This window comes from Apium graveolens, chromosome 2 (assembly GCF_009905375.1).
Source record: "Apium graveolens cultivar Ventura chromosome 2, ASM990537v1, whole genome shotgun sequence".
In the NCBI taxonomy this organism is placed as follows: domain Eukaryota; kingdom Viridiplantae; phylum Streptophyta; class Magnoliopsida; order Apiales; family Apiaceae; genus Apium; species Apium graveolens.
Genome location: NC_133648.1, coordinates 89968488 through 89996286, shown reverse-complemented (window position 1 = coordinate 89996286; position 27799 = coordinate 89968488). Strand labels below are relative to the sequence as shown.

Genomic DNA, 27799 nt, shown 5'->3' with positions numbered 1-27799 from the left:
TCCTGAGCTCTCGAAGAACTAGCCTCACCACGCCCTGGCCTGGCCATAGTAGCACCTCGTGCTGGACGCCCTCCTGGAAGACGATAACCCAGCCCATGCTCCTCAGGCTCACCACCGGTCCACTCCTGCATCCCATTCAGAGTGCCAGAATCTATAGGAGCTGCTGGCAACTGCAACTGCTCATGAGCCGGCCAGTTCACTCCTACTGCATGGCATAGCTTTGTAACCGTGGATGCATAAGGGATGTTCATATGCTTTGCTCCCCTCAAAAACTTCAGAATTCCTTGGTAGATAAACTCACCAAGGTCCACATAGTATTCCTCATTCAGAACTCCCCACAACAGCTGTGCTCTCTCAACTGTGATCTCGTGTGCATGTGAAGAAGGCAAAATATTAGCACATATAAATGCATTCCATGCACGGGCATACATGTTCATGGCGATCGCCGGAAAGTGACGATACTCATTATTGGCTGGACTGCGGTTCCAAATTGTGCCCGGTCGACAGAGAGTCGTACAAATCAAATCCAAGTCAAAATCCTCAGCAGTCTTTTCATTCCAGTTCTCCGCCTCGGGCTTCCTCTCTCGCTGTCCAATCACACGGCGAATCGCCGCAGGATGATAATCAACCGTCAGCCCACGAACTACAGAAAACCCATTCTTTTCAGCCTTCGCGTTCGCGTAGAACTCGCGAACAACACTCATCGGTACTGCTTCGGGTGACTCACAAAAAGCTATCCACCCCTTCTCTGCAATCATGGGCAACAACTCACCATCCCTCCCTGATGGTAAAAACCCCCTCTCCTTCAGAATCGGCTTCCCCAACAGCCTAGTGTACTCCTCCTTCGCGGCTCTGTCAGTTAACCGAGGCCTTGCAGCAGTACCCCTTGATGAATCAGCAGTAGGAACGGTGCTGCTACTGTCAATAGTGCGTGCTCTCTTGGGTGCCATTGATTTGTGAATAAAAATGTGTAAGAACTGATTTTTTTGATGTTTATGAGAGGGTTTAAGTGTAGGAAGTTGTGGGAGATATGTAGGATAGGTGTATGTATATATAGGGTGTGGAGTAGGTTAAATTAGATTAGGAGTGGGGTTGAGGGATAAAATCATGGGGTAATGGGAAAAGAATTCGTGGGTTTATGGGCTGTAATGGGTTTTTGTGTTTTTGTTTGTTTTTTTTTTTTTTTTCTGAACTGCAAAAAATTTTCTGGAACTCGACCCCTGCGCGGCCGCTCAGCATTTCTGCGCGGGCGCGCAGAAAGCTGCGCGGCCGCTCAGCATAGCTGCGCGGGCACGCAGAGGGTCTCTGGAATTTTTTTTTTCAGCCCCTGTTTTCTGATTTTTTTGTGTTTTTGGATAGGTTATTAACTTCTAAGGGTTCCTGTAACAACAATTCATGGGTTGCCTCCCACGCAGCGCTTCTTTTTCGTCATTAGCTTGACGTTCCGTACCTTTCTCACGTAGTCAACAAAATGGCACTAATCACCTCTCGGTTTGCCATGTCCCCATAGTAGTGCTTCAACCGCTGACCGTTAACCTTGAATGCTTGGTCCGAATCATTCTCAAAAATTTCCACCGCTCCGTGTGGAAACACAGTTTTGACAATAAATGGTCCAGACCACCTTGATTTCAACTTCCCAGGAAACAGTCGGAGCCGAGAGTTGAATAACAGAACTTGTTGCCCTGGCACAAATAACTTAGGATGTAGCTTCCTATCGTGCCACCTCTTTACCTTTTCCTTATACATTTTGTTATTCTCGTACGCTTGAAGTCGAAATTCATCAAGTTCATTAAGCTGAAGCATTCTTTTCTTACCAGCTGCATCTAAATCCAGGTTCAATTTCTTCAATGCCTAGTAGGCCTTATGCTCAAGCTCCGCCGGTAGATGACATCCCTTACCGTACACCAACTGAAACGGTGACATCCCAAGTGGAGTTTTGTATGCTGTTCTGTAAGCCCAAACAGCTTCATCGAGCTTTAAAGACCAATCCTTCCTTGACGGACAAACAACCTTTTCTAGAATGCACTTTATCTCTCTGTTAGACACTTCCGCTTGACCATTTGTTTGCGGGTGATAGGCAGTAGCTACTCGATGATTCACATTATAACGCTGCATCATAGAAGTGAACTTACGGTTGCAAAAATGCGATCCTTCATCACTTATGATTACCCGAGGTGTTCCAAACCTTGTGAAAATTTGCTTATGAAGAAAATTTAGCACTGCCTTTGCATCATTTGTCGGTAAAGCTTTAACTTCGACCCATTTTAAGACATAATCGACTGCCAGCAAGATGTACTGATTATTGCAAGATGAGATAAAAGGCCCCATGAAATCGATTCCCCATACATCAAAGACCTCGACTTCAAGCATCACATTTAATGGCATCTCATCCTTCCTTGACAAATTTCCCACTCTTTGGCAACGATCACACCTTAAAACAAACTGATGAGCATCCTTGAACAAGGTGGGCCAGAAAAAACCTGCTTGCAGAATACGAGCTGCCGTCTTCTCACCTCCATAGTGTCCACCATAAACCGTGGAATGGCAGTCTCGTAATATCCCCTCCGTCTCACAGAACGGGATACATCTCCTGATGATCTGGTCAGCTCCCTGTCTAAATAAATATGGTTCATCCCACATATACCACTTCACCTCATGCAGAAACTTCTTCTTTTGCGCGGATGTCAAATTAGAAGGCATTATATTGCTGACAAGATAGTTTACAATATCTGCAAACCATGGTTCTTCCTCCTGAATTGCAAACAACTGCTCATCCGGAAAAGATTCATTGATTAACGTCCTATCTTGTAAAGTAGAATCGGGATTCTCCAACCTAGAGAGATGGTCAGCTACTTGATTCTCGGTACCTTTTCTATCTTTAATCTCTAACTCAAATTCTTGAAGTAAAAGCACCCAACAAATGAGTCTCGGCTTCGAATCCTTCTTAGAAACCAGATAGCGAATAGCTGCATGATCAGTGAATACTGTCACTTTCGTACCAAGCAGATAAGATCGAAATTTCTCAAAGCCAAAGACTATAGCCAAAAGCTCCTTCTCAGTAGTGGTGTAGTTCAATTGGGCCCCATTTAAAGTCTTACTCGCATAGTAGACCACATGGAAGAGATTTTTCTTGCACTGTCCCAGAACTGCACCTACCGCATAGTCACTCGCATCACACATCATCTCAAACGGTTCTGTCCAATCTGGTGCTGTAATAACTGGTGCCGTGATCAAACTCTCCTTGAGAGTCTCGAATGCTGCCAAACATTCATCATCAAATTTGAAAGGCACATCTTTCTCAAGTAAATTGCACAACGGCTTAGATATCTTTGAAAAGTCCTTGATGAATCGCCGATAAAAACCCGCATGACCGAGAAAACTACGGATTCCTTTCACCGAATTAGGTGGGGGAAGATTTTCAATGACTCCCACATTGGCCTTGTCCACCTCCAGACCTTTGCTAGAGACCTTATGCCCAAGGATAATGCCTTCACGCACCATAAAATGACATTTCTCCCAATTAAGCACCAAATTAGTTTCCACGCATCGTTTGAGTACGGCGTGCAGATTATTCAAACATTCATCATATGAGTGTCCAAAGACGGAGAAGTCATCCATGAACACTTCGACGTTATTTCCAATCATGTCAGAGAATATAGCCATCATACATCTCTGAAAGGTGGCCGGGGCGCCACATAACCCAAATGAAACTCTTCGAAAAGCAAATGTGCCAAATGGACAAGTGAAGGTAGTCTTTTCCTGATCCTCTGGTGCAATACAAATCTGATTATACCCGGAATACCCATCCAGAAGACAAAAATACTCATACCCGCCAATCTGTCAAGCATTTGATCAATGAATGGGAGAGGGAAGTGATCCTTCCTTGTGGCTTTGTTCAATTTTCTATAATCCATGCATACTCTCCATCCTGTAACTGTTCGAGTAGGGATGAGCTCATTCTTTTCATTTGCGACCACAGTGATACCTCCTTTCTTAGGTACACATTGCACGGGGCTCACCCACGAGCTGTCAGAAATAGGATAAATGATGCCTGCATCTAGCCATTTCATAATTTCTTTCTTCACCACCTCCTTCATGATCGGGTTCAGTCTTCGCTGCTGTTCCACAGTTGGCTTACTACCTTCCTCTAACAGAATTTTATGCATACAATATGAAGGACTTATCCCCTTGATGTCTGCTATGGTCCATCCTATAGCCGATTTGAATTCTCTCAAAATCCTTAAGAGCTTGTCTTCCTCACTACCTGAAAGGTCAGCTGAAATAATAACAGGTAACGTAGATGAATCACCTAAAAAGGCATACCTCAAGTGTTCAGGTAATGGTTTGAGCTCTAAGGTAGGCGCTTCCTCTATTGATGGTTTGAGCTTCCCTTCAGCGTTCTTGAGGTCAGAAGTACCAAGAGATTCAAATGGTATATCCAGCTTTCGCTTCCAGGGAGAAGCGTTCAGAAATTGTAATTGCTCGTTGCTATCTTCATCATCACTGTCAAATTCCCCCACTAAGGCCTTTTCCAATGCATCAGACATTAGCATGTGATCGAGTTCCGAAGTAACCGCAGAATCAATCACATCCACTTTTGAGCACTCCTCATCTTCTGTAGGGAATTTCATTGCCTTGAATACATTGAAGGTCACATCCTGATCTTGAACCCGCATAGTAAGTTCCCCTTTTTGCACATCTATCAAGGTACGGCCAGTAGCCAAGAAAGGCCTCCCCAAGATTATGGGAATCTTCTTATCTTCCTCAAAATCCAGAATAACAAAATCAGCAGGAAAGAAGAGCTTATCCACCTTGACGAGCACATCCTCAACTATGCCCCTTGGGTAAGTAATGGAACGGTCCGCCAATTGTAGCGACATGTATGTGGGTTTTGGATCAGGCAGATCCAGTTTTTTAAAGATTGACAACGGCATCAGATTAATGCTTGCTCCCAAATCACAAAGGCACTTGTCAAAAGTTAGATTGCCAATGGTGCAAGGAATGGTGAAGCTTCCTGGATCTTTCAGTTTTGGTGGTAACTTTTGTTGCAGAACCGCGCTGCATTCTTCCGTGAGAGCAACGGTTTCAAGGTCATCCAGTTTCACCTTCCTTGAAAGAATAGTCTTCATAAACTTCGCATAACTAGGCATTTGTTCCAGAGCCTCAGCGAAAGGTATATTGATGTGAAGTTTCTTGAACACCTCCAGAAACTTCCCGAACTGTCTATCCAGCTTTTGTTGCTGCAATCTCTTAGGAAAAGGTGGTGGAGGATAGAGCTGTTTCTCCCCTGTATTAGCCTCAGGCAGAGTGTGTTCAACAGTAGTCTTCCTTGGTTCCGTCGCTTTCTCCCTTTGCTTAGATTCTTCATCTCTAACTTCAGCTTCGACTTCTTTTGCCTTTTCAGCATCAGCTACTTTTCCAGACCTTAAGGTAATAGCCTTGACTTGCTCTTTAGCTTCCTTCCTGCCTGGTACTTCCGTGTCACTGGGAAGAGTGCCATGTTGACGATTGAGCACTGCATTGGCTAATTGACCGATTTGATTTTCCAAGGTCTTGATAGAAACCGCCTGACTCTTGCACAACAGCTTAAGTTCCTCAAAATCAGCACTAGTAGGTGTAGCTGTACTTCCCTGTTGAGGATATGATTGTCTTGTAGCATACTGCTGTGGTTGCTGGAATCCAGGTGGGTTAAACTGTTTACTCACTCCTTGCTGATATGGTGGCTGAATAACATTCTGATTATTTCCCCAGCTGAAATTTGGATGATTTCTGTTGTTAGGATGATAAGTCGCTGGCACAGGCTGCTGTTGTCGCTGATAATTATTCACATACTGAACAGATTCATTGACAAGAGAACACTGATCCGTAGCATGAGAACCTGCACAAAGCTCACAAACCATAGCTATTTGATTAACTCCATACGTAGCCAAAGAATCAACCTTCATTGATAGCGCTTGGAGCTGGGCTGCAATAGCGGTGGCTGCATCAACTTCTAGAATACCTGCTACCTTGCCTGATGTCATCCTCTGAGTTGGGTTTTGATGCTCATTTGCAGCCATCGTCTCAATAAGATTGTACGCCTCAGTATAGCTTTTAGCCCATAAGGCGCCTCCAGCTGCTGCATCGAGCATGGGCCGAGATTGGGCCCCCAAACCATTATAAAAACCAGTGATTACCATCCAATCCGGCATTCCATGATGTGGACATTTTCTCAACATTTCCTTGTAGCGTTCCCAAGCCTCGCACATAGATTCTGTAGGTTGCTGCGCAAACTGAGTAAGAGCACTCCTCATAGCAGCAGTCTTTGCCATTGGATAAAACTTCACCAGAAACTTTTGCGCAAGATCTTGCCACGTAGTGATGGACCCAGCTAGTTCAGAATGTAACCAGTCTTTAGCTTTATCCCTCAGTGAGAATGGGAAGAGCCTCAACTTGATAGCCTCATCAGTCACGCCATTATACTTAAAAGTGCTGCAGATCTCGACAAAATTCCTTATGTGCATGTTGGGGTCTTCAGTTGCCGCTCCTCCAAAAGAAACAGAATTCTGCACCATCTGAATAGTGCCCGGCTTGATTTCAAAGGTGTTAGCTTGAATAGCCGGATGAAGGATGCTTGACTGAATGTCATCAATTTTCGGCCGAGAAAAATCCATAAGAGCTGGATCAGCTTGAACAATACGATCTCCCATGTTTACTAGTTCTTTCTGCTCAGTTCCTGAATCCGAATCCTCAAAATCTAACTTCTCCGGAGTATCAATAACTTCGTCTTTTCCTTCAGCTGTATCTAAGGTCCTCTTGCGAGAACGAGTTTGCATAAACGCTTTCTAAAGTACCTGAAACACAACCGAAAAGAGTAATTAACTACTACGTCCTAATCACTGAGTCCTAATGACCAATGATGGTAAGTACATAAACTAAACAAATACGCCGAGTCCCCGGCAGCGGCGCCAAAAACTTGTTAGGGCGAAATCACGCACTAATATTCACGCAAGTATACACGTTCGCAAGTAATATAGAATACTTTCTAGTTCGTTCCCTCAGAGACTCAGACTAATTTATTGTCTAATTTAACTCACTCACCAATGTATGATTACTTCTCAATGTTAAGATTATAACACTTAAAATTGTTGATTAAATATTAACTATAATTAACTACTTAATTAACCACTTAACTAACACTGCAATTTATCAATAATAAAACACTCATGAGATCACAACTTCATTATTACTTCCTTCTATAGCCATAGTTATTACCTTTAGCATGTGACAGTGATGATATTAATCGAATAACACGAAACTGATAAAAGCCAACTTTCATTGTACTAATACCATTCTACCAAACATCCACAATTAAGATAGAAGTTGAATAGTCATCAATTATGTTGAGTTCCTATATGTCTACAGAAATTGACAACACAACGATTTAAGCACAAGTTATTCCTTTTGATTATATAGGGCAAATAAAACTGTTAGAGTTACCCACTAATCATGCACAATGTACATGAACCTATGCTAGCATGGTAAGTTCTAAATCTCAAGATCCACCGTCGCTTCACAAGAGATTAACACCCTATCTTATATGTTCGCGACGCACATAAGACGAATACGCACAACCAATACTAGATATCATGCAATCATCACATACTAAAGTATTAAACAATTAACTAAAGAATTCCATAATAAATCCGTTGCAACCCCATGATCACGATTAGCCCATAATAGAACTTATCGCCATCATGGGTTCATATGAAATCATGATAAAAAACACAAGAAAATAATAACTAAACTAATTATATTAAAACAGAGTACGTCACAAGAATAACTAAGTCAAGGCAAGAAAACTAGCATCCAACGTTACAACGAAACAAGAATCACAAGAATATATGCTTCCTCTTCGCTGCTGTGTGCTAAATCGGTCTTCTTCCTTATCTCCTTCGCTTCTTGCAAAACACAATCTAAAACATAATCTCCTCTTAATACTCTGTGAAAAACGTCTCAAATCTACTTATATAATAGTCCCATAAAACTCAGATTACATAGAACTTGGAAGCCAAACAGAAGTAGAAGTCTAAAATAATATATCTTTTTCCCCGACCCTGCGCGGCCGCTCAGCATTTCTGCGCGGGCGCGCAAGGCTGCTGCGCGGCCGCTCAGCATTGCTGCACGGGCGCGCAGGACCCTTCTGGAAAAATTCCATGTTTGCTCCGTTTCTTCGCCGTAATCTGCCCGTTCTTTTCCTCTCGCAATGGTGAACACATGCCAAGGCTTATTCTTGATGATTCCTCCTCCAAAATGCAACTAATACCCTGAAATGCATAAACACTAGAAAAACGCATCAAATACACAAAATACTTGATTTCAAAACACCAATTTAAGCCATTTTAAGACGTTCTAAGTGGTATAAAATGCCACTTATCAACCACGCTATATAGGAGTACTGTTATGGAAATTCTAAGATCGTATTATTATTCCATAAAGTAAATGAGTGTATGTAAAGGTCGTTAGAATTCGAATGCGGACACTTTGTTTTTTTCCCGAAGATCCACCAGATACCGAAAGAATTGAGTATAAGGTAACATGATAAAAAGGATTTAAATTCAAGGATTATAAGAGAGGATCATAAAAGGAATATAAAATATTGAGAAAGGTTAGGGGGACCCAAGTAATAAGATCCCGAATATGATCCCTCAAATGACGAACGAGAACGAAAGTTAAGCGAACCGTATAACAGATAAGCGATCATTAGCCAAGTAATTAAGGGTTAATCAAAGAGGGTAGTGGATGATGATGTCATCACATCACAAGGAGAAGCCATGTGTTAAAATATGACACAAGCATGGTGACATAAGCATGACAAGGAGTTTTGATTTGTTGGTTGATTTATAGCCATGTAAAACTTACCATGGTAAAAAGCTAATAATTTGCCAAGCCAAAAGGAAAGCAACCAAGCATTTCATTTCACACTTCCCAAAATCAACCAAGCCAACTCTCTCTTCTTCCCCCCATTATTTTGCTTCGACTTTTTCTTGAAAAATCAAGGAGAAATTTTCAAAACTCAAGCTACACACCTTCAAAAATTAAGAGGTTTGTATCCTTAGCTTCCATAATTCATGACTTAGTTATGTTATGAGTTTGAAGCCATGATTCCAAGGTTTACTAATCTAATTAATTCATCAAAGTTCTTGATGAATAGTGTTTTCAAGAAACTAACTTTGTGTTTTCTTATATTTTCTTCTAGATCCAAGCTTAGTAGAAATAGTTAGTGGTTATTCAAGGCTCCCTAAGTGATTTTCCACTCTCCAAGGAAGGTATAACTTCTCAAACCCATAGTCTTAAGTTTTGTTTAGCTGATGGGTTAGTGTAATGGGTGTGTAATCATGTTTAGAGCTTTGTTTAGTAAGTGGTTTTGTTGATTTTGGAGTTAGGAGTGATACTTGCTAGATTTGAAGTTCTTGGTCACATTTTAATTTGGTTTAGATGAAAAAGTTGAGATCTTGAGTTATGGTTGAATGATCTTTTATTTTAATTAAAATATGGTGGAATGGTGTTGATTGGTGGTGGTTTGATATTGAATTGATTTGGTAAAATTTGGGAATCGCTAAGTTATAGCCATCGTAATGCCCAATTTTCCTTAGACTGTTTTGTGCATGACTTTTGCACCCGAAAATTCACTGTCATAAACTGACCATTACCATTCTTAGAAATTTTATGATTCAAGCTTCGTTTAGATATGTCGTTCGCTTAGATCCGATTTATGGTTTAGGAAAAACGACCATTTTAAGTAATGGCATTTCGCGAGCGAACCCCGAAACCTCGAGTAACTTTGAGACCATAATTGAGACCCATAAATGATTAATCAAAACACGGAACAATTATTAAGGTGGATTAGGAAGTTGGTAAAGTACTCGCAAAAGAGTCGCCTTAAAATTCGTAACGGTTAATTTATTAAAATTAGTGGAGCCGAGGGTACGCGAGTGGTTAACGCAAATTGTTAAGCGTATAAGCGACCATTAGGGTATGAGTGAGTTTTGACTAGTTTCTTAAGCGACCGTAGTCTAATTCCGGATTATGTTGTTGTTCATAGGTTACCGGACCCACTCTAAGCTTAAGTCTATCCCAGAACACTCGCAAGTTTTCTACCCGTTATACTGCTGTTGTGATGTAAATATATTGATGCATTATCTTGAGATAAGTGCATTGTTGTTATTAGAAAATCTTACGATACATTGGAGCATGTTGATATGGTATATATATGCATGTTGTGAAATCTTGATATTTTATTATCAATTCAAATGCTTATAAACTGCATAATACCTATGCTAGAGATAAGTAGTAGTTGCGTATACCCTTAGTATAGGGGACCCAAAGGTGAATATTTTCTAAACTGGGAGTCGATGTTCCCGGGTATAATATAGGTAACTATATATATATATTATTTTGTATAACTATTAATCGAATAAGGCGTATTCGATAGTTTTGAATAATAATAATCAAACTTATTTTCGATTATTCAAATAAAGATCCTACTTTCGTATAAATATATCTTTTGTTATTTATTATTCGTTTCAAGTATGAGTTTTTAAATCTTCTACTTCAATTATTTTTATAAGGATTAACCTTTATGGGAATATTATTTAAATAATAATATTCAGATATTTTGTAATATATCGGGACTGATTTATTTTATTAAATCATTATTACTCTAAACATATTTTAAAATGTTTTCGAGTCTTTAAAATGGTTTTAAAAATTAGAGCGGATCCCAAAACTCATTTTCAAATTTAAGATCTTCCTTTCGAAGGGGATTTAAATACTCGCTCAAAATCCAAGGGATCCTGCTCCGTGGCATATTTTTGGCGCAATGAAGTTGCTAAATTGATAAAAGAATTTGATTATTTGCCCAAATTTCGAGAAGTAAGCCCAATCAAAATGCATCGGTATAGGCGACATGGGCTCAGTGGGAGTCCATAAAATTTGTAAGTGGCTCAGTGGGAGTCCATCAAGGTGTAAGTGGCTGAGTGGCAGTCCATCTAAGCGTAAGTGGCTGAGTGGCAGTCCAGCATAAGGTCCTAATGTGGCCAGGGTGATGACCAGTGGGGGATTCATCCATCTACTAGTAGAAAAAGTGACTTAATTGGTATCCTTGCCTGATCAGCAAGATATCAGGTTTATGCCAAAGTTTTTTCTTTCCAAAATTCTTGGGAATGACAACTCTGCTTATACTCCCATAGCAGAAGACTTGAAAGAATTTGGAATGATCACTTAACGCGGATTGAGTTTTCTTACGACAATAGATCGTATGTCAGTATCGAGATGTCCCTTTATGAGATCCTTGAGGGAAGACAATGTCGATCTCCCTTATGATAGGATGAAGTTGGAAAGCGCAAGATGCTCGGACCAGCAGTGGTCCAAAGGACCAAGAATATAATAGATCTAATCATAGGACGGCTGGGAGTAGCCCAAGATGGACATAAGAAGTATGTTGTTTTGACAACGAAAGGACAAAGAGTATGAAGTAGGGGACCTATTGTTGTTAAAGGTATCCCCTTGGAAAATCTTGGAAAGGAATGATGAGGTTCGGAAAGAAAGGAAAGCTAAGTCCACGATTTATTGGACCCTTGGATATATTAAGATGTATTGGGAAGTTATCAAATGAATTAGCCCTACCCCCGAACCTGCAACAAGTTCGCAATAAGTTCCAAGTATCAATGTTAAGGAAGTATGATCCAGAGGCGAGACACATAGGGGAATATGAACCCGTAAACCTCCGACCAGACGTAACGTATATGGAGCAACCGGGAAGGGTTATAGATCGAAAAGGAATAAGTGCTTAGAAGAAGGGTTATCAAACTAGTCAGAGTTTGGTGGTAGAACCACAATGTGGAAAATTGACTTGACAGTTAGAAAGTGCAATGCTAAGAAAGTATCCCTATTCATTTTTTATCTGATTCCAGGACGGAATCCTTTTAAGGAGGAGAGACTGTAATAACCCCAATTTTTGGAATTTTTGAAACACTGTTGAATAGTAACTTTTGCTGATGATGCTAATTTAAGGAAAATTTTTAGACCACGCTATATAGGAGTACTGTTATGGACATTCTAAGATCGTATTAGTATTCCATAAAGTAAATGAGTATATGAAACGTCATTAGAATTCGAATCCGGACACTTTGTTTTTTTCCCGAAAATCCACCAGATACCGAAAGAATTGAGTATAAGGTATCATGATAAAAATGATTTAAATTCAAGGATTATAAGAGAGGATCATAAAAGGAATATAAAATATTGAGAAAGGTTGGAGGGACCCAAGTATTAAGATCCCGGATATGATCCCTCAAACGACGAATGAGAACAAAAGTTAAGCAAACCGTATAACAGATAAGCGGTCATTAGCCAAGTAATTAAGGGTTAATCAAAGAGGCTAGTGGATGATGATGTCATCACATCACAAGAAGAAGCCATGTGTTAAAATATGACACAAGCATGGTGACTTAAGCATGACAAGGAGTTTTGATTTGTTGGTTGATTTATAGCCAAGTAAAACTTACCATGGTAAAAAGCTAATAATTTTCCAAGCCAAAAGGAACGCAACCATTTCATTTCACACTTCCCAAAATCAACTAATCAAACTCTCTCTTCTTCCCCCCATTGTTTTGCTTCGACTTTTTCTTGAAAAATGAAGGAGAAATTTTCAAAACTCAAGCTACACACCTTCAAAAATTAAGAGGTTTATTTCCTTAGCTTCCATAATTCATGACTTAGTTATGTTATGAGTTTGAGGCCAAGATTCCAAGGTTTACTAAGCTAATTAATTCATCAAAGTTCTTGATGAATAGTGTTTTCAAGAAACTAACTTTGTGTTTTCTTGTGTTTTCTTCTAGATCCAAGCTTAGTAGAAATAGTTAGTGGTTATTCAAGGCTCCCTAAGTGATTTTCCACTCTCTAAGGAAGGTATAACTTCTCAAACCCATAGTCTTAAATTTTGTTTATTTGGATTTTCTAATGTTTAGATGATCGGTTAGTGTAATGGGTGTGTAATCATGTTTAGAGCTTTGTTTAGTAAGTGGTTTTGTTGATTTTGGAGTTAGGAGTGATACTTGTTAGATTTGAAGTTCTTCGTCACATTTTAATTTGGTTTAGATTAATAAGTTGAGATCTTGAGTTATGGTTGAATGATCTTGTATTGTGATTGAATGATGGTGGAATGGTGTTGATTGGTGGTGGTTTAATATTGAATTGATTTGGTAAAATTTGGGAATCGCTAAGTTATAGTCGTCGTAATGCCCAATTTTCCTTAGACTGTTTTGTGCATCACTTTTGCTCCCGAACATTCACTGCCATGAACTGACCATTACCATGCTTAGAAATTTTATGATTCAAACTTCATTTTGATATGTTGTTCGCTTAGATCCGATTTACGGTTTAGGAGAAACGACCATTATAAGTAATGGCGTTTCGCGAGCGAACCCCGAAACCTCGAGTAACTTTGAGACCATAATTGAGACCCGTAAATGATTAATCAAAACACGAAACAATTATTTAAGGTTGATTAGGCAGTTGGTAAAGTACTCGCAGAAGAGTCGCCTTTAAATTCATAACGGTTAATTTATTAAAATAAGTGGAGCCGAGGGTACGCGAGCGGTTAACGCAAATCATTAAGCGTATAAGCGACCGTTAGGGTATGAGTGAGTTTTGACTAGTTTCCTAAGCGACCGTGGTCTAATTCTGGATTATGTTGTTGTTCATAGGTTACTGGCCCACTCTAAGCTTAAGTCTATCCCAGAACACTCAGGCAAGTTTTCTACCCGTTATACTGTTGTTGTGATGTAAATATATTGATGCATTATCTTGAGATAAGTGCATGGTTGTTATTAGCAAATCTTGCGATATATTGGAGCATGTTGATATGGTATATATATGCATGTTGTGAAATCTTGATGTTTCATTATCAATTCAAATGCTTATAAACTACGTAATACCTATGCTAGAGATAAGCAGTAGTTGCGTATACCCTTAGTATAGGGGACCCAAAGGTGAACATTTTTCTAAATCGGGAGTCGATGTTCCCGAGTATAATATAGGTAACTATATATATAAATTGTTTTCTATAACTATTAATCGAATAAGGTGTATTCGATAGTTTTGAATAATAATAATCAAACTTATTTTCGATTATTCAAATAAAGATCATACTTTCGTATAAGTATATCTTTTGTTATTTATTATTCGTTTCAAGTATGAGTTTTTAAATCTTCTACTTCAATTATTTTTATAAGGATTATCCTTTATGTGAATATTATTTAAATAATAATATTCAGATATTTTCTAATATATCGTGACTGATTTATTTTATTAAGTCATCATTACTCTGAACATTCTTTAAAGTGTTTTCGAGTCTTTAAAATGGTTTTAAAAGTTAGAGCGGATCCCAAAACTAATTTTCAAATTTAAGATCTTCCTTTCGAAGGGAATTTAAATACTCCCTCAAAACCCAAGGGATCCGGCTCCTTGGCGTATTTTTGGTGCAACGAAGTTGCTAATTTGATAAAAGAATTTGATTACTTGCCCAATGTTCGGGAAGTAAGCCCAATAAAAATGCATTGGCATAGGCGACATGGGCTCAGTGGGAGTCCATAAAATGTGTAAGTGGCTCAGTGGAAGTCCATCAAGGTGTAAGTGGCTGAGTGGCAGTCCATCTAAGCGTAAGTGGCTGAGTGGCAGTCCAACATAAGGTCCTAATGTGGCCAGGGTGATGACCAGTGGGGGATTCATCCATCTACTAGTAGAAAAGGTTACTTCTTTGCCTTGATCAGCAAGATATCAGGTTTATGCCAAAGTTTCTTCTTTCCAAAATTCTTGGGAATGACAACTCTGCTTATACTCCCATAGCAGAAGAGTGTATGAAATGTATATATATATAGGCGTATATATATATATGTATATCAGAATTAATGAAGTATCACGTAACTTCATTCTCTCAAATGATATTTTAAAGATTGAATCTATTCAAGTCTTATCTTGTAGTCTCATCTATGTGATAAACTTTTGAAACTGAATTCAAGTAGTATTCAGAAAAGATACAAGTCTATTGGGGTTTCTTGTAACTTCATCTTTTCAACTTATATCTAGTAAATGATTATCTTATTCATGACAAAGATTTTCAGAAAAACGTTGAGACAAGGTTAGATATATGAGATCACCTTGCAACGATATTTTTATACAGTTATAAACTAGAACTCTGTGTATATTATGCATGGAAGAGGACTTCCATGACTTTGAAAAGTATATATACATATATACTGAATATTTTGCGACTTGGTCGCGTTAAGATATCATATTTGGTTCATTTCTTCTTGACCAAGACTTTTATGAGTATTATGATGAGAATGTTCATATATTGTTAATCATTATACGTATTATTTTGGTGGGCTTGTTGCTCACCCTTGATTTCTTCTTTCATCACACAAAAATAGATAGACAAGATGAAAGGACCAAGTTCCAATTCGCAAGCGGTTAAGAAACGTTCCACAGTTTCCTGGAGGCGTTGATGCCGCTATAGCTGAGGTAGGAATTACCAATAGGCTAGGCTTTCAACTTTTGATGCACTAGACTTATGTATATTATGAATTGTACTAATGGCAAAGAATATGTATATTTATTCAGAAACCCTTTTGAGGTGAAATGACTCATAATTGTGGAATAAAATGACTTGTGTTATTTTTAGGTATTCATCTCTGAGACTATAACCTGTGATGTGTGTGTATATTGCGGGGTCACAGTACGCAGTAGTTGGTTGTTTATTAAGATTAAGTGTTATTAAGGGAAATGGAACTCGTGACAACCCGAATCCCCGACCACAGATTTGGGGGTGTTACAGTATTTATCGGAGTTCTTCTTATGGTTTGGGACCTTCATTTTTGACGGTCTAACGAATCCAGGATTGCCCCTGATTTCATGAAGAATCTTGGAGATCAGCGCATTCAAAGGGGTGAACACAGCCGAATCTCTATCTCCTCGTCGTTCGGCCTCTCGATCCGTCTCTTTTCTTCCTTCTTTCCTACCATCCCTTCGGTCAGTGCCTGATCTTGAGCCTTCGTATTTGTCAGCTCGCTTCAATCGGTCATTCCTTCGGGAATCCTTATACCCCCAATACTCTACATTTTTCATAGAATGTTCTCGCCCCTCACATATATATCATTCAGGGATCTAGGGGAAAATCGTAAAGAGATGAACGAAGCTTTTTACCTTTATAGGGGTCCAGCCCCGCCGTCAAGAATCCCATTGCTTTGACCTTGTCCATATTAGTAACCATTCCAGCTTCCCCCTTAAACTGAGCGAGATAATCCCCCAACTCCTCATTCATCCTCTGTCTGTAATGGACCAGGGCTTCAGTGTCCTCCGCCTTTCGGCACAGGTGAGAGTAGTACTTCAGAAACTTCCTTTTCAGTTGCTCGTAGGAGCCAATGGACCTAGGCTTAAGGGATTTGTACCACATCGAAGCTGACCCCTTCAGATCGATCTTGAACATTTTGCACAGCATGATATCATTCTGACCCATCCCGATCATTAGCAGCTCATACTTTTCGCAGTGGTCCTCAGGGTCTCCCTTCCCGCTGAACTCACTCATCTTAGGGAATTGCCTTTCTTCGCCCGGGGGGTCGATACTATTCAATTTCTTGGGTCACGACCGGCTCCCTATCGGCCCTCCTATCGCCAAACAAGGCCTTTTCTAGGAGAGTGAGACTAAGGAGGGATTCGCCAGGCTCCTCATCTGAGTCAGATGAGAAGGGTTGCTTCGTTCCCTTCCTTTGGGGATGCGAATCAGAGTTAAACTCATCTTCTTCGTCATGCGCCCTTCGATCTCTTCTATCCTTATTCATTCTTCCCTGCTCGTCGGCCTGCAATGCTTCACGTAAGGTCTTTTCTTGCAGTTCAATATCTTCTCTTTGAAGCTGTAGGGCCTTGAGTCACAGCGCATCAGCCTCTCTCCGCTTAGCGCGGGCTTCTGCATCCTTTTCTGCTTGGTCACTTTTGGCCTTGCCCTTCTCCGCGGCCTTTTCTGCTCGGATCTTTAGGAGCAAGGCTTCTTCTTCAGGAGTTAATGTGATGACTCCATCTTCGTCCACTAGGGTGGATTGTTGCCCTTTATCAGTAAAACCAGGTGGCGGTGAATGCTCATGAATTATTTCTGTTATGCTCTCGTTATCTCGGCTTGTAACTCTCGTAGTTCCCACAGACAGCGCCAAATGTTACGCCCGGATTTCTTCGGATGGATGAACAGGCTTCGGCCTCCGTGAAGATAGCTTTGACTTAGACCTGAAAGTGAAGAGAATGCGAGGGCTTGTACCCCCGATTCACCTTCGGTGCGAGAATAAGAATCCGGTTGTAAAGTGGGTAGAAAATACAAGAAAAGCAGAGTGTTTTTTAGAGAATGTGTCTATGTTTTGTCTTAATTTTTAAGGGGTTTTATACCCAATTTTGTCATGAATGCTCATCTATTACTCATCATTAAGGAGGGAGTGAAAAGGGGGCGTTATGTCCCTTCTGCATTCCAACGTTCGGGGAGAAAGATGGGCATCGGCCTGAGGTTCTCCGTGGGCCTTCGGCTTATGGGCCTGGTGGACCTTCGGCCCAATAGCTCAATCATCCGATGGGCCTTCATTCAGTGGGCCTTATTGGGCTCATAGCCAATATGTACCTTGTGAGCTGTTTATGTGCCTTGTCAGTGATTTGTTATTAAATTTGATGTGAATTATTAATGAAATTAAAAGCGAAATTGGTATCTTAGCCATTTATGCAAGTGTGTGTTGTTTGAAATCATTTATATGCTGTAATGTATGAATCATATATATGATATATTGATATTATATTCAGGCTTAATTAAAATAGTTTGCACGCATGAGCAATTCCATCATGAAAGTTCACTTCTGCACAGTTTCACCATCTTTATATTTAAAATTTTACAGTTTTGACATAGGTTGTCTGTTCGGTCGTGTATGAACTAATTAAACAGGTTTTGCCTTCATCCATTTCTCGTGACCCACATGTTTCATTTGTTTGGAAAATATTACAATTACTACATACAACCTACTTTACATACTTACTCTATCTCCATTAGATTGCAAAAAACATTGAGATACTTGGGGCCCGTTCGAACTTTCTTAACTTATGACTTAAAGTTAAAAAAATATCATATAAATGATATGAAAATCATAACTTATAAATTATTTAGGTATTTGGATAAGTGTACTTATAAGTGATAAATTATTACTTATAAATGATTTTGGCATTTGGATAATTTTACTTATAACTTGGTTATAAGTTGGTGATGTGTTTGGTAAATGATAACTTATAAGTTATAATATTTTTAAGAAAATCAAAATTTTAACATATTAAATTCAAACATAAAAAAAAAAATTTAAAAGACAAAATTTAAAACAAAAAAATTGAAATATAAATTACTAAAAATGACAAATTTGAGTAAAAATTAGAGGGTTTACGTAATACGAGAAGCAATTTCATCACATTTTGTAATCCACATATTATCAGGGTTACCCCCTATTTCGGTCTCTGCATCCCTATTATTATTTGTCATGGTAGAACTTTCAGGAATGTAACTTACACTTTCAACAGTTTCAAACACACCATCTTCAACATTTGATTTCCGAATATAATTGTAAATCGTCATTGTAGCCAAAACGATGTCGGTTTGCGTATCTATCGAATATGCTGGCAAGTTTGCTAAAATAGTAAATCTAGCTTTCCAAACTCCAAATATTCATTCAATAACCATTTTACACGAAGAATGAAGATGATTAAATCTTTTTTTTTACATTTCGAGGTGCACGTGCGGTACCATTACTCCTACGAAAGTCTTGAATGTGATATCTTATGCTTCAACCTTTGTACGGAGCCATATATCCTTTTTTGTGTGGATAGCCTGCATCTATAAGATAAAATTTATTTCCAGTTGATGTGGAAAATTAAGTTCTGCTCTAGATTTAGCCTCTGTTAAAATGCGACTGTCGTGCGCGCCGCCTTCCCATCCAACCCAGGATAAAGTAAAACACATGTTAAAATCACACAACGTGAGAATATTTTGTGTTGCATATCCTTTACGGCCAAAATAAGGTGTACGCTCTGATTCATGTATCCGACATTTAATATGTGTGCCATCAATAGCTCCAACAGCATTCTGTATTTGAAATTAAAAATATTTAAAATTAATAGTTTTACATATATAAATAATAATGTACATGTACTTGTCAACTTACTTTAAAATATGGATAATATTGACGGTGTTGAGGTTTATGATATCCAGCTCCAGTATTATAATTTGATGAAGGAATTATAACATCTTTCACCATTCTACATATTGCTTCCAAAACAGAATGAAAATTCCGAGTAATTGTCTCACCTGAGTGATTAAACATTTCTTGCATTAAACGATTTCCTGTCCCATGAGCAACTATCATTAGAAATATTCCAACTTCCTCATATGTAGTCATTCCATGCGTTGGTACCAATCCATACCGACGCTGCTTCCAGTTTTATTAGTTATTGTCCTTTAAGAATCCTCTCTATAATTTATTAGTAGAAAATTCGTTATGTTCAACTGAGTTTTCTGCCTTTCGATGTTCAGTTTGTAAGTTGATCTGGTATTGCAAAGCACAAATGCTCACAGGAAAAGGCCGCAGCCACTAATTGCAAACCTCGGTTTATCATAATAGATCATACTTCCTACATGGCATAGATGCATAAAAGATTCCCTCATCTGCTCATTTCCCTTGTTATCATAGATTGATCGATCTTTCAAGGGTGAAACTTAAACTGACATAGGAGAGAAACTTTTTCCATTAGGTCCTCAGATTTCCATGTGAACATCTATATTAGCACTCAACCTTAACTTACTTGTTTTGGTTTATCCTAAACATCAGGTTTTAATATTGTTGCCGTCTATAGACAATCACTAACAATAATTAAGAACATATAGAATGATAAAAAATACAGTATAACACTTCCTTGTCTTTATAAAGCACACATACTCATGCATATATTGTTACTTGTTAACATACACCTTATCAACATCTCTTTACTCTTAGTCCTTTTCAAAAATCCCAAGACAATCAACATGCTTTCCCTAGAAGCCATTCAAGCAAACTCTAGATCAACAAGATTAATCTGATTTTTTATTTGAACCAGCTGAAAGCCTAGCCTTATTCAAGACAATGAGCACTTTAAAATGTACACTTTTCATTTATCAGACCTTCTGTTCATTTACAAAACTGCAGTAGTATACATATTTATCGGTAACAACCACTTACATATTAAAAAAACGGGAGTTTGACAAGTCTATAAGCTACTATTGTAAGTCTTTCATTTACTCCCTAAGTAATATTTAGAGCAACTAAATAATTTTACTCTACTAACTAACAAATTATGACAGTGTAGAAATTAAACTGAGAGGGACTGATGTGTGAGTTTCTGAGCAAAAAACATAAACATTTTATTTAATTCAATTATTTAATTCGACAAACGACAAACTCAATCAAATAACAATCTTAAAAATAAACAGGAAATATATTGACAGATATTATGAGGATTTTACCAGTATTTTTGCTACCCCACCATGATGTAGATGCTTCGATTGTCTTCCATTTCTCGTTCCACCCCAAGCCACTCTCCCCAAATTTAATCTTCCTGAATAACTGATAATCAATTTTTATTGCATTTCAGTGATTCTTGAATTTCCTAATAGTATACTTTACAGTTGGTTTCCGCTTCTTGAATTCCTGATGAGCCGTAATCCACCCTTGTTTGTTCAAAATTTTTCTTACCTTGTTACCCTTTACGACCTCAGAAGCACATAACTCATATCCTTCATTGAGTTTCATCAAGAATTCTATCATCCTCATATCTTCTTGACTTTACATACTGTATCTCCATTGTTTCTATTGCACTTAATGATACAAGCTTTTCTACATATTACTGTATCATAGTAAGTCTGTGTCTTTATGAAGGCAATTTATCTATATTCTCTGAAATCTTGCCAGTTGGAGCTTATTATAATAATTTTTGCTTAGATGACTTACCCGTAAGTCACCCCAGTTTGTGGCATATGCTTGCCTTGTGAGCTTGCTCTCGCTCCATGTCATCCTTTAATAGTTCAACAGAAAACATGTGTTGTGATGGATGAAAAAACTTAAAAAAACGAGCTCCGTGACTCAATTGAAAAAATTGGTAAATTTAATTTTAATTTAGTTTTACGTAAAATAAATTTCGTGAAAATAGTTTTCCTAATTTTTCGAAAAAACTATTTTTTATTAACCAAAAAATTATTACTACATTTTTCCCAACAAAAACTGTCACAAATTTTGTTAAGTTTATAATAATTACATCAATATAAAACTAATCAAAAACTAGAATTAAAAGATTGCATTTTGCATTTTCTAACAATATGTCCAAGATGAATTATGAAGGCGAGGATGAAACTGAAACTAAGAACAATTTAACAAATCATATGAAACTTAAATTATACATAATCTTCAAACTTTACCGTTTGATTATATTTTCAAAAAATGTATTATTAATTTTAGTGCGGGAAGTGTGAACAAGAAACTAGTGAAAAGCTTATCCTTTTTCTTTTACTAAAAAAATCAATCAGAACCTATTAATATTAGTCTAACCTTAATGATTTGGAATTATTTAATGCTTATTTTTGATCTTATTCTTGTCCAATGTTCATAGTATTGTCCATATGCTATTTGTCATTGATTAATGTTGACAGAGGAATTTGGGAGCAAGAAAGTTTGAGGTTCGTAGCCGGAAACAAGATCTGTGACGGTGGTTCTTTGTCGGAAACATGAACAGTAATTGATAGATACGATAAACAGTATTCGTCAAAAAAGATGAACAGTGTTTGGTTGTGTTGATTATTGGGGGCTGAGATTTCTTAGGGTTAGCGGTGGCTTCTTTGCGTTCTCGCTTCTGACCTCTTACAATTTTCCTACTTATCCCTATTTATAGAGAATCAAGCCCATGTAGTTATTGGGGAACAAGAAACCTAACGGGCTTAGATTTCTTATCCCAAGGCCCAGTAGGAAACCTACTGGAAACCGTCTTCTACTAGCTTTAGGAATGTCCGCCGATGAGGCCCAACCACAAAGGCCCAAGGCTCGTCCGCGGCTTCGAGACTTCACGGATAAGGCATCTCCCTGGCCAAGGATAACCCTCCGCTACCAGCTGTTTCTCTAGTCCGTGGACGCAGGTATAGCCGTGGTTCACCCCAAATGTTGGACGCATCCTTACCCCCTGATAAGGAGCCCCTACCATATTGCAGGACAAGTGATCCCAAGCTTTTGGGTGCAAAGTGCAGGATACTCCGAAGTCTCCCAACGAGGACACCCGTTGACTACAGAGACAGAGCTCCCAAAGCACACACCAAATTTTACCCCACATCCCCAATGAGGACACCCATTGACTACAGGAGGAGGTCTTCAGTTCAGGCATACCCCTGTAGGTCTCTGACCACGGATACCGCCTTTCCTGTAGATATGCTACAGGAAGGAGTCCTTCAATAGAGTACCTGCATCAAATAGGTTAGTAATAATAATCTCCCTCTTCCGAGAATCATCCAAAGAACCCGTCCAAGTAACCGTGTTGAAGTCCCATCGAAGCTATCTTTCTCACTCAGGGCGCGCCCTAATACCTTAGGGCATAGCTCTAAGAATCATTTGAACTCCTTTCTTCATATATCAATAGGGTGCGTCTCCTTCATCAATGAGGGTGCGCCTTGATTATGTAAGGCGTCAGCATTACTCTTCTCGTATGCATAAGGGAGTGCCTCCCCATATCTGTAGGGCGCGCCTTCTTCCTTTGTGATAAAATAGATGCCTTATCTTTCCTTAATTTTAGGCACCAAAATCCCAATTCTGGCCATGACCCGGTTTTGACCCGAACAAAGTTTATACCAAATTTTGGGCATAACAACTACCCCCCAAATTCCATATGCCATTGAAAATGGGATTGGAATTTTCAACCCCCCTAGCAAACTTGAAAAATTTGTATGAGCATCTACCAATTTGAGGGTATGCCCTTACGAACTTATTCATTCCTCTTTCTTCATCCTGCTCTATTTCTTATTTGAACATAATATGGCTTGTCTCATGAATCTATACAACAACTTTTACACCCCCCAGCGTAATATCTGTCACTCTCTACTGCTTCTCATCTTTATAGCTTTAACCTTGGCGTGTCTAAATAGGTTTACCACTTATGTACCATATCTATAAGCTTACATGAGCTAAATCGGCGTAAGAAACAAGAGAAATTGTACAAAAGTGTGCACCTAACTTACCTTGGAAAAACATAATCCATTAACAAAGGTTCGAGGGTGTTCTCAAACTTTTTCATCCCAATATTGGTCTCCTATGGACACGTCTTAAACAGAAAGGGTCATTATAGGAGGGCGCTTTCTGAGGGAAGGCACAATAAGAATAAAAGACAAGTTCTCTGATTTTCAAATAATAAATAATCTTTGATGAAAGGAGGACGTGCCTTGTCGGTGATAGTGATCAGTCCATCGACAACACAATACCATTTCATATTTGATTTCTTGCTCCTTGTCAAATCATAACTCTAAATCATTGTTCTCATCTTTTCCACAAATAATGTGATTCATTTATTTAACTCAAAGTCAAAACCTTTAGGATCTTCTACAATCATATATTTTTAGAGGGCGCGTCCTTTATAGTGGCGGCGTCTTCCTCAAATAAAATTAACATCTATGAATTAGAGGGCGCGTCCTCTTTACGAGGAGCGTCTTCCTCGACAAAGGTAATCATCCTTGGAGGGAGCTTCCTCTATAAGAGGCGTGTCTACCTCGAAAAGGTATTCATTCTTAGAGGGCGCGTCCTCTGTAAGAGGAGCATCTACCTCGACAAGGCTATTCATCCTTGGAGGGCGCGTCCTCTATGATAGACGCATCCACCTCAACAAGGGAAATCATCCTTGGATGGCGCGTCCTCTATTAGAGAAGCATCCACCTCGACAAGGGAAATCATCCTTAGAGGGCGCGTCCTCTGTCAGAGACGCATCTACCTCGACAAGGGAAATCATCCTTGGAGGGCACGTCCTCTTTCAGAGACGCATCTACCTCGACAAGGGTATTCATCCTTGGAGGGCGCATCCTCTGTCAAAGACGCATCTACCTCGACAAGAATATTCATCCTTGGAGGGCGCATCCTCTGTAAGAGACGCATCCACCACGACAAGGAAATCATCTTTGGAGGGCGCGTCCTCTGTCAGAGACGCATCTACCTCGACAAGGGAAATCATCCTTTGAGGGCGCGTCCTCTTTCAGAGATGCATCTACCTCACCAAGGGAAATCATCCTTGGAAGGCACATCCTCTATCAAAGACGCATCTACCTCGACAAGGGAAATCATCCTTGGAGGGCGCGTCCTCTGTCAGAGACGCATCTACCTCGATAAGGGAAATCATCTTGTCGAGGGCGCGTCCTCTGTAAGAGTCGCATCCACCTCGTCAAGAGTAATCTACAGAATCTTCATGTAATTAATTCAAATCAAAGATCAATATTCTTAGAAGGCTTCTATCTTCTACAAAGCTCAAAGGATGCCGAAACTATCTCAGGTAGAAACATCTCTTGGGCATCTCACAAAGTGTCATCCAATAAAGGGCATCTCACTCTCAATATTTCTGTGAGGGCGCGCCTTAAAGAAAGGGCGCGTCTTGAAAGACAAGGAATTAGTTCTAGTCGAACCATTTATCAACTATTGACTATGACTCATCCGATCATCAAGACATCTTCATTAAAAACTTCCATAGACTTTTTCTTCTGAGGGCGCGCCCTGGGAAGGCAATTTTCCACTGAATTTCTCACATGCAGAGGGCGCGCCTTAATAGATTATGATACTGTGCTTGGAAAATCATGAGATTTTTCCCAGATAAGATTTCCTACCTGCAAGAAATACAATTAATATGGAACTTTAAATGTTACCTAGAGGATGCGTCATAGAGGGACGGACATGTCCAATTAGCGAATTCTCCTGAAATTTATTAGGAGTCCCTTGGGCCTCGAATATCTTCATCAAGGTGTGTTCTAAGTGTTTGTGGGGATCTTCTCCGTGCCAAATCTCTATCACAATATTCTTCCTTCACAAGTCCCAGAAACAATTAACGGAAAACACAACAAAACTAGTCGAGTGTTACCTAGAGGAATCGTCTTAACGGCGATGACTAGCTCATGATAGTAATGTAAGATTTTATACATCACAGAAGCATGGTAAAACATTTTCTTAATATAAAATCCATATAAACGCATACAAATCGTGAATAAATCAAAGGATCGAAAACTAACCTTTAATAGCGATCCAAGAACGATGAACGGAGATCCCTAGCAGCTGCTCCTCAAGTGTGAAGCACTCCACCGGTATCCACCAAGAGATCAATGTGATGGAGGAGAAAGGGGGTGGGAGAATTAGTTGCCTCCCTTTCTTTTCTACTTTAGAATTAGGGTTTTTCTTTGGGTTGAAGGCACATAGGGTTTATAATGGTATATTTATAGGCAAAATTTTCAGCTGAAAATTTTCCCATAAAATATTATTATTATTAACCCTTTAATTGATTATTCTTATTAACCAATTAACTAATAATTAAAACACCTTTTAATCATTAATCCCTTTTCTAAATACTTTAGAAAAATAATTCTCTCACTTGATTTAATTTCCAAAATTAAATTCTTAATTAATAATATTAAGAACTTTTCTTAATTAATTTATAATTAATTAAATCTCATTTAATCAATTATTAAATTTGCTAATTAATTATTTATTTAACAAGTAAATAATCACCAGCCATTATTAATTAATTCCTCCACCATTAAATCCTTCTCTTTTATGGTGTGACCCAAGCCGGCAGTTGAAATAAATAATAATAAAACTATTTTATCATTATTTATATAAATTCTCTAATTTATTAAATATGATTAATTAATAAATTAATCATGTTTATTCTACATCGTGAGGGATACTTCTCAGCATATCGCGACTATCCGGATAATACGAATTCACTGCTTAGAATACCAAGAACCTATTCAGTGAATAGTTACCATACAATCAATTCCTTCTACCCTACAATGTCATGATTAAATACAAGGCATGGAACTTGTGTCAAGCCTATCTTATTTAATCATATGCTTTCCCATTCACTATGCTTAGTTCTAATTAATGTAAATTAGAAACTCCTTTCTAATTTCATTCACTCTGGCCAGAGATTCCTGAACTAGCATAAGTGGATCAGCATTGAACATTCTCTTCCTTCACTGGAAGGGATAGATCCTTTATTGATCATACACTATCTTCGTGTACAAATTCCTATACCCAGTAGAGCCCTTATAATTATTCCTGGAGACTAAGAACTAAACCAAAGCATAGTTCAGTGTACACAAGATGACTATGATGATCTCAAGTCTTAGGATACTTGTACAACTATCACTATGTTAACAACTGTTGACACGTGAGTGAACTCCATCAGTTGTTCAGCTGTGTGAGTCATGTTCAGTGAACTTATTCTATAATAAGCACCTACATACTAGTTATAGTGTCACCACACAAATGTCTATGAGAACAGACAACCTTCATAATGAAGCAAACATAGTATGTACCGATCCTTGCGGATTATTAATTACCAGTTAGTAATCCTTCGACCAGGAACTATTTAAGTTTAGAGTTATCATCTTTTATGTCTCATTATTATGATCTCATCACAATCCATAAAAAGCTTTACTCTAAACTGTGGTATATCTTATTTAAACACTTAAAGTAGATAAAGCCCGCAATAAAAACAAAACAAGTCTTTTATTAATATCAATGAAATCAAAACAGATTACACAAAATTTATTCCTAAATCCTCATACATGATTGGACTTAGGACACATCTTTTTCAATCTCCCACTTGTACTAAAGCCAATCACTCTGGTATCTAATACTCATCTTGTCTTTATGACGATCAAAGTGACTTTGAGAAAGTGGCTTTGTCAAAGGGTCTGCTATGTTGTTATATGTGTCAACTCTCTCGATGTTGACATCTCCTCTTTTAACAATCTCCCTAAGCAGATGAAAGTGCCGCAAGACATGTTTGGAATTTTTATGAGACCTAGGTTCCTTGGCTTGTGCTATTGCTGCATTGTTATCACAATACAACACAATAGGCTCTTTAATGCTAGGAACAACTCCCAACTCAGAAACAAATTTCCTCATCCAAATGGCTTCTTTTGCAGCCTCACTTGCATCTATATATTCTGCTTCCACTGTGGAGTCAGCCGTTGTAGACTGTTTGGAACTCTTCCAACTAATCGCACCACCATTCAGAGTAAACATGTACCCTGACGTGGATTTGCTATCATCACTTTCTGATTGAAAACTAGAGTCAATATAACCCTCTATTTTCAACTCAGATTCACCACCAAAAACAAGAAAAATGTCCTTAGTCCTTCGCAAGTACTTAAGGATGTTCTTCACTGCTTTCCAGTGGTCTTCACCTGGATTGGACTAATATCTGCTCGTCACACTAATTGAATAAGAAACATCAGGCCTAGTACACAACATCGCGTATATGATAGATCCTATTGCTGAAGCATAAGGAATCTTACTCATACGCTCTCTTTCCTCAGGTGTCTTAGGAGACATCTTTCCGGAAAGGGACACTCCATGGCTCATCGGTATGAGACCTCTTTTGGAGTTTTCCATGCTAAACCTTTTAAGCACTTTCTGGATATATG

At 38.7% G+C, this 27799-nt stretch overlaps 1 protein-coding gene and 1 non-coding gene across 2 annotated transcripts; one reads left to right on the top strand and one right to left on the bottom strand.

Annotated features, from left to right (window-relative positions):
• Positions 1–6189: 6189 nt before the first annotated feature.
• On the top strand, positions 6190–6296 carry LOC141709488 (small nucleolar RNA R71). The gene has a single exon (XR_012570062.1). It is a non-coding gene; the product is annotated as a small nucleolar RNA R71 (small nucleolar RNA).
• A 12593-nt stretch (positions 6297–18889) lies between these two features.
• Positions 18890–19508, bottom strand: LOC141691267 (uncharacterized). The gene is made up of 3 exons (XM_074496006.1): positions 19275–19508; positions 19052–19195; positions 18890–18946 (listed from the first exon to the last, which is right to left on the bottom strand). The coding sequence occupies exons 1-3, from the start codon at positions 19506–19508 to the stop codon at positions 18890–18892; spliced, it is 435 nt and encodes a 144-aa protein (XP_074352107.1).
• Between the last annotated feature and the right edge of the window lie 8291 nt (positions 19509–27799).

Bases quoted from the DNA above. Each gene is read 5' to 3' on its own strand.
- LOC141691267 (XM_074496006.1), bottom strand. From the start codon at position 19,508: ATGACTACATATGAGGAAGTTGGAATATTTCTAATGATAGTTGCTCAT. The intron at 19,196-19,274 runs GTAAGTTGACAA...TTTCAAATACAG, and splicing joins AATATTATCCATATTTTAAA to AATGCTGTTGGAGCTATTGA. The intron at 18,947-19,051 runs GTTGGATGGGAA...TTTATCTTATAG, and splicing joins TGTGTTTTACTTTATCCTGG to ATGCAGGCTATCCACACAAA.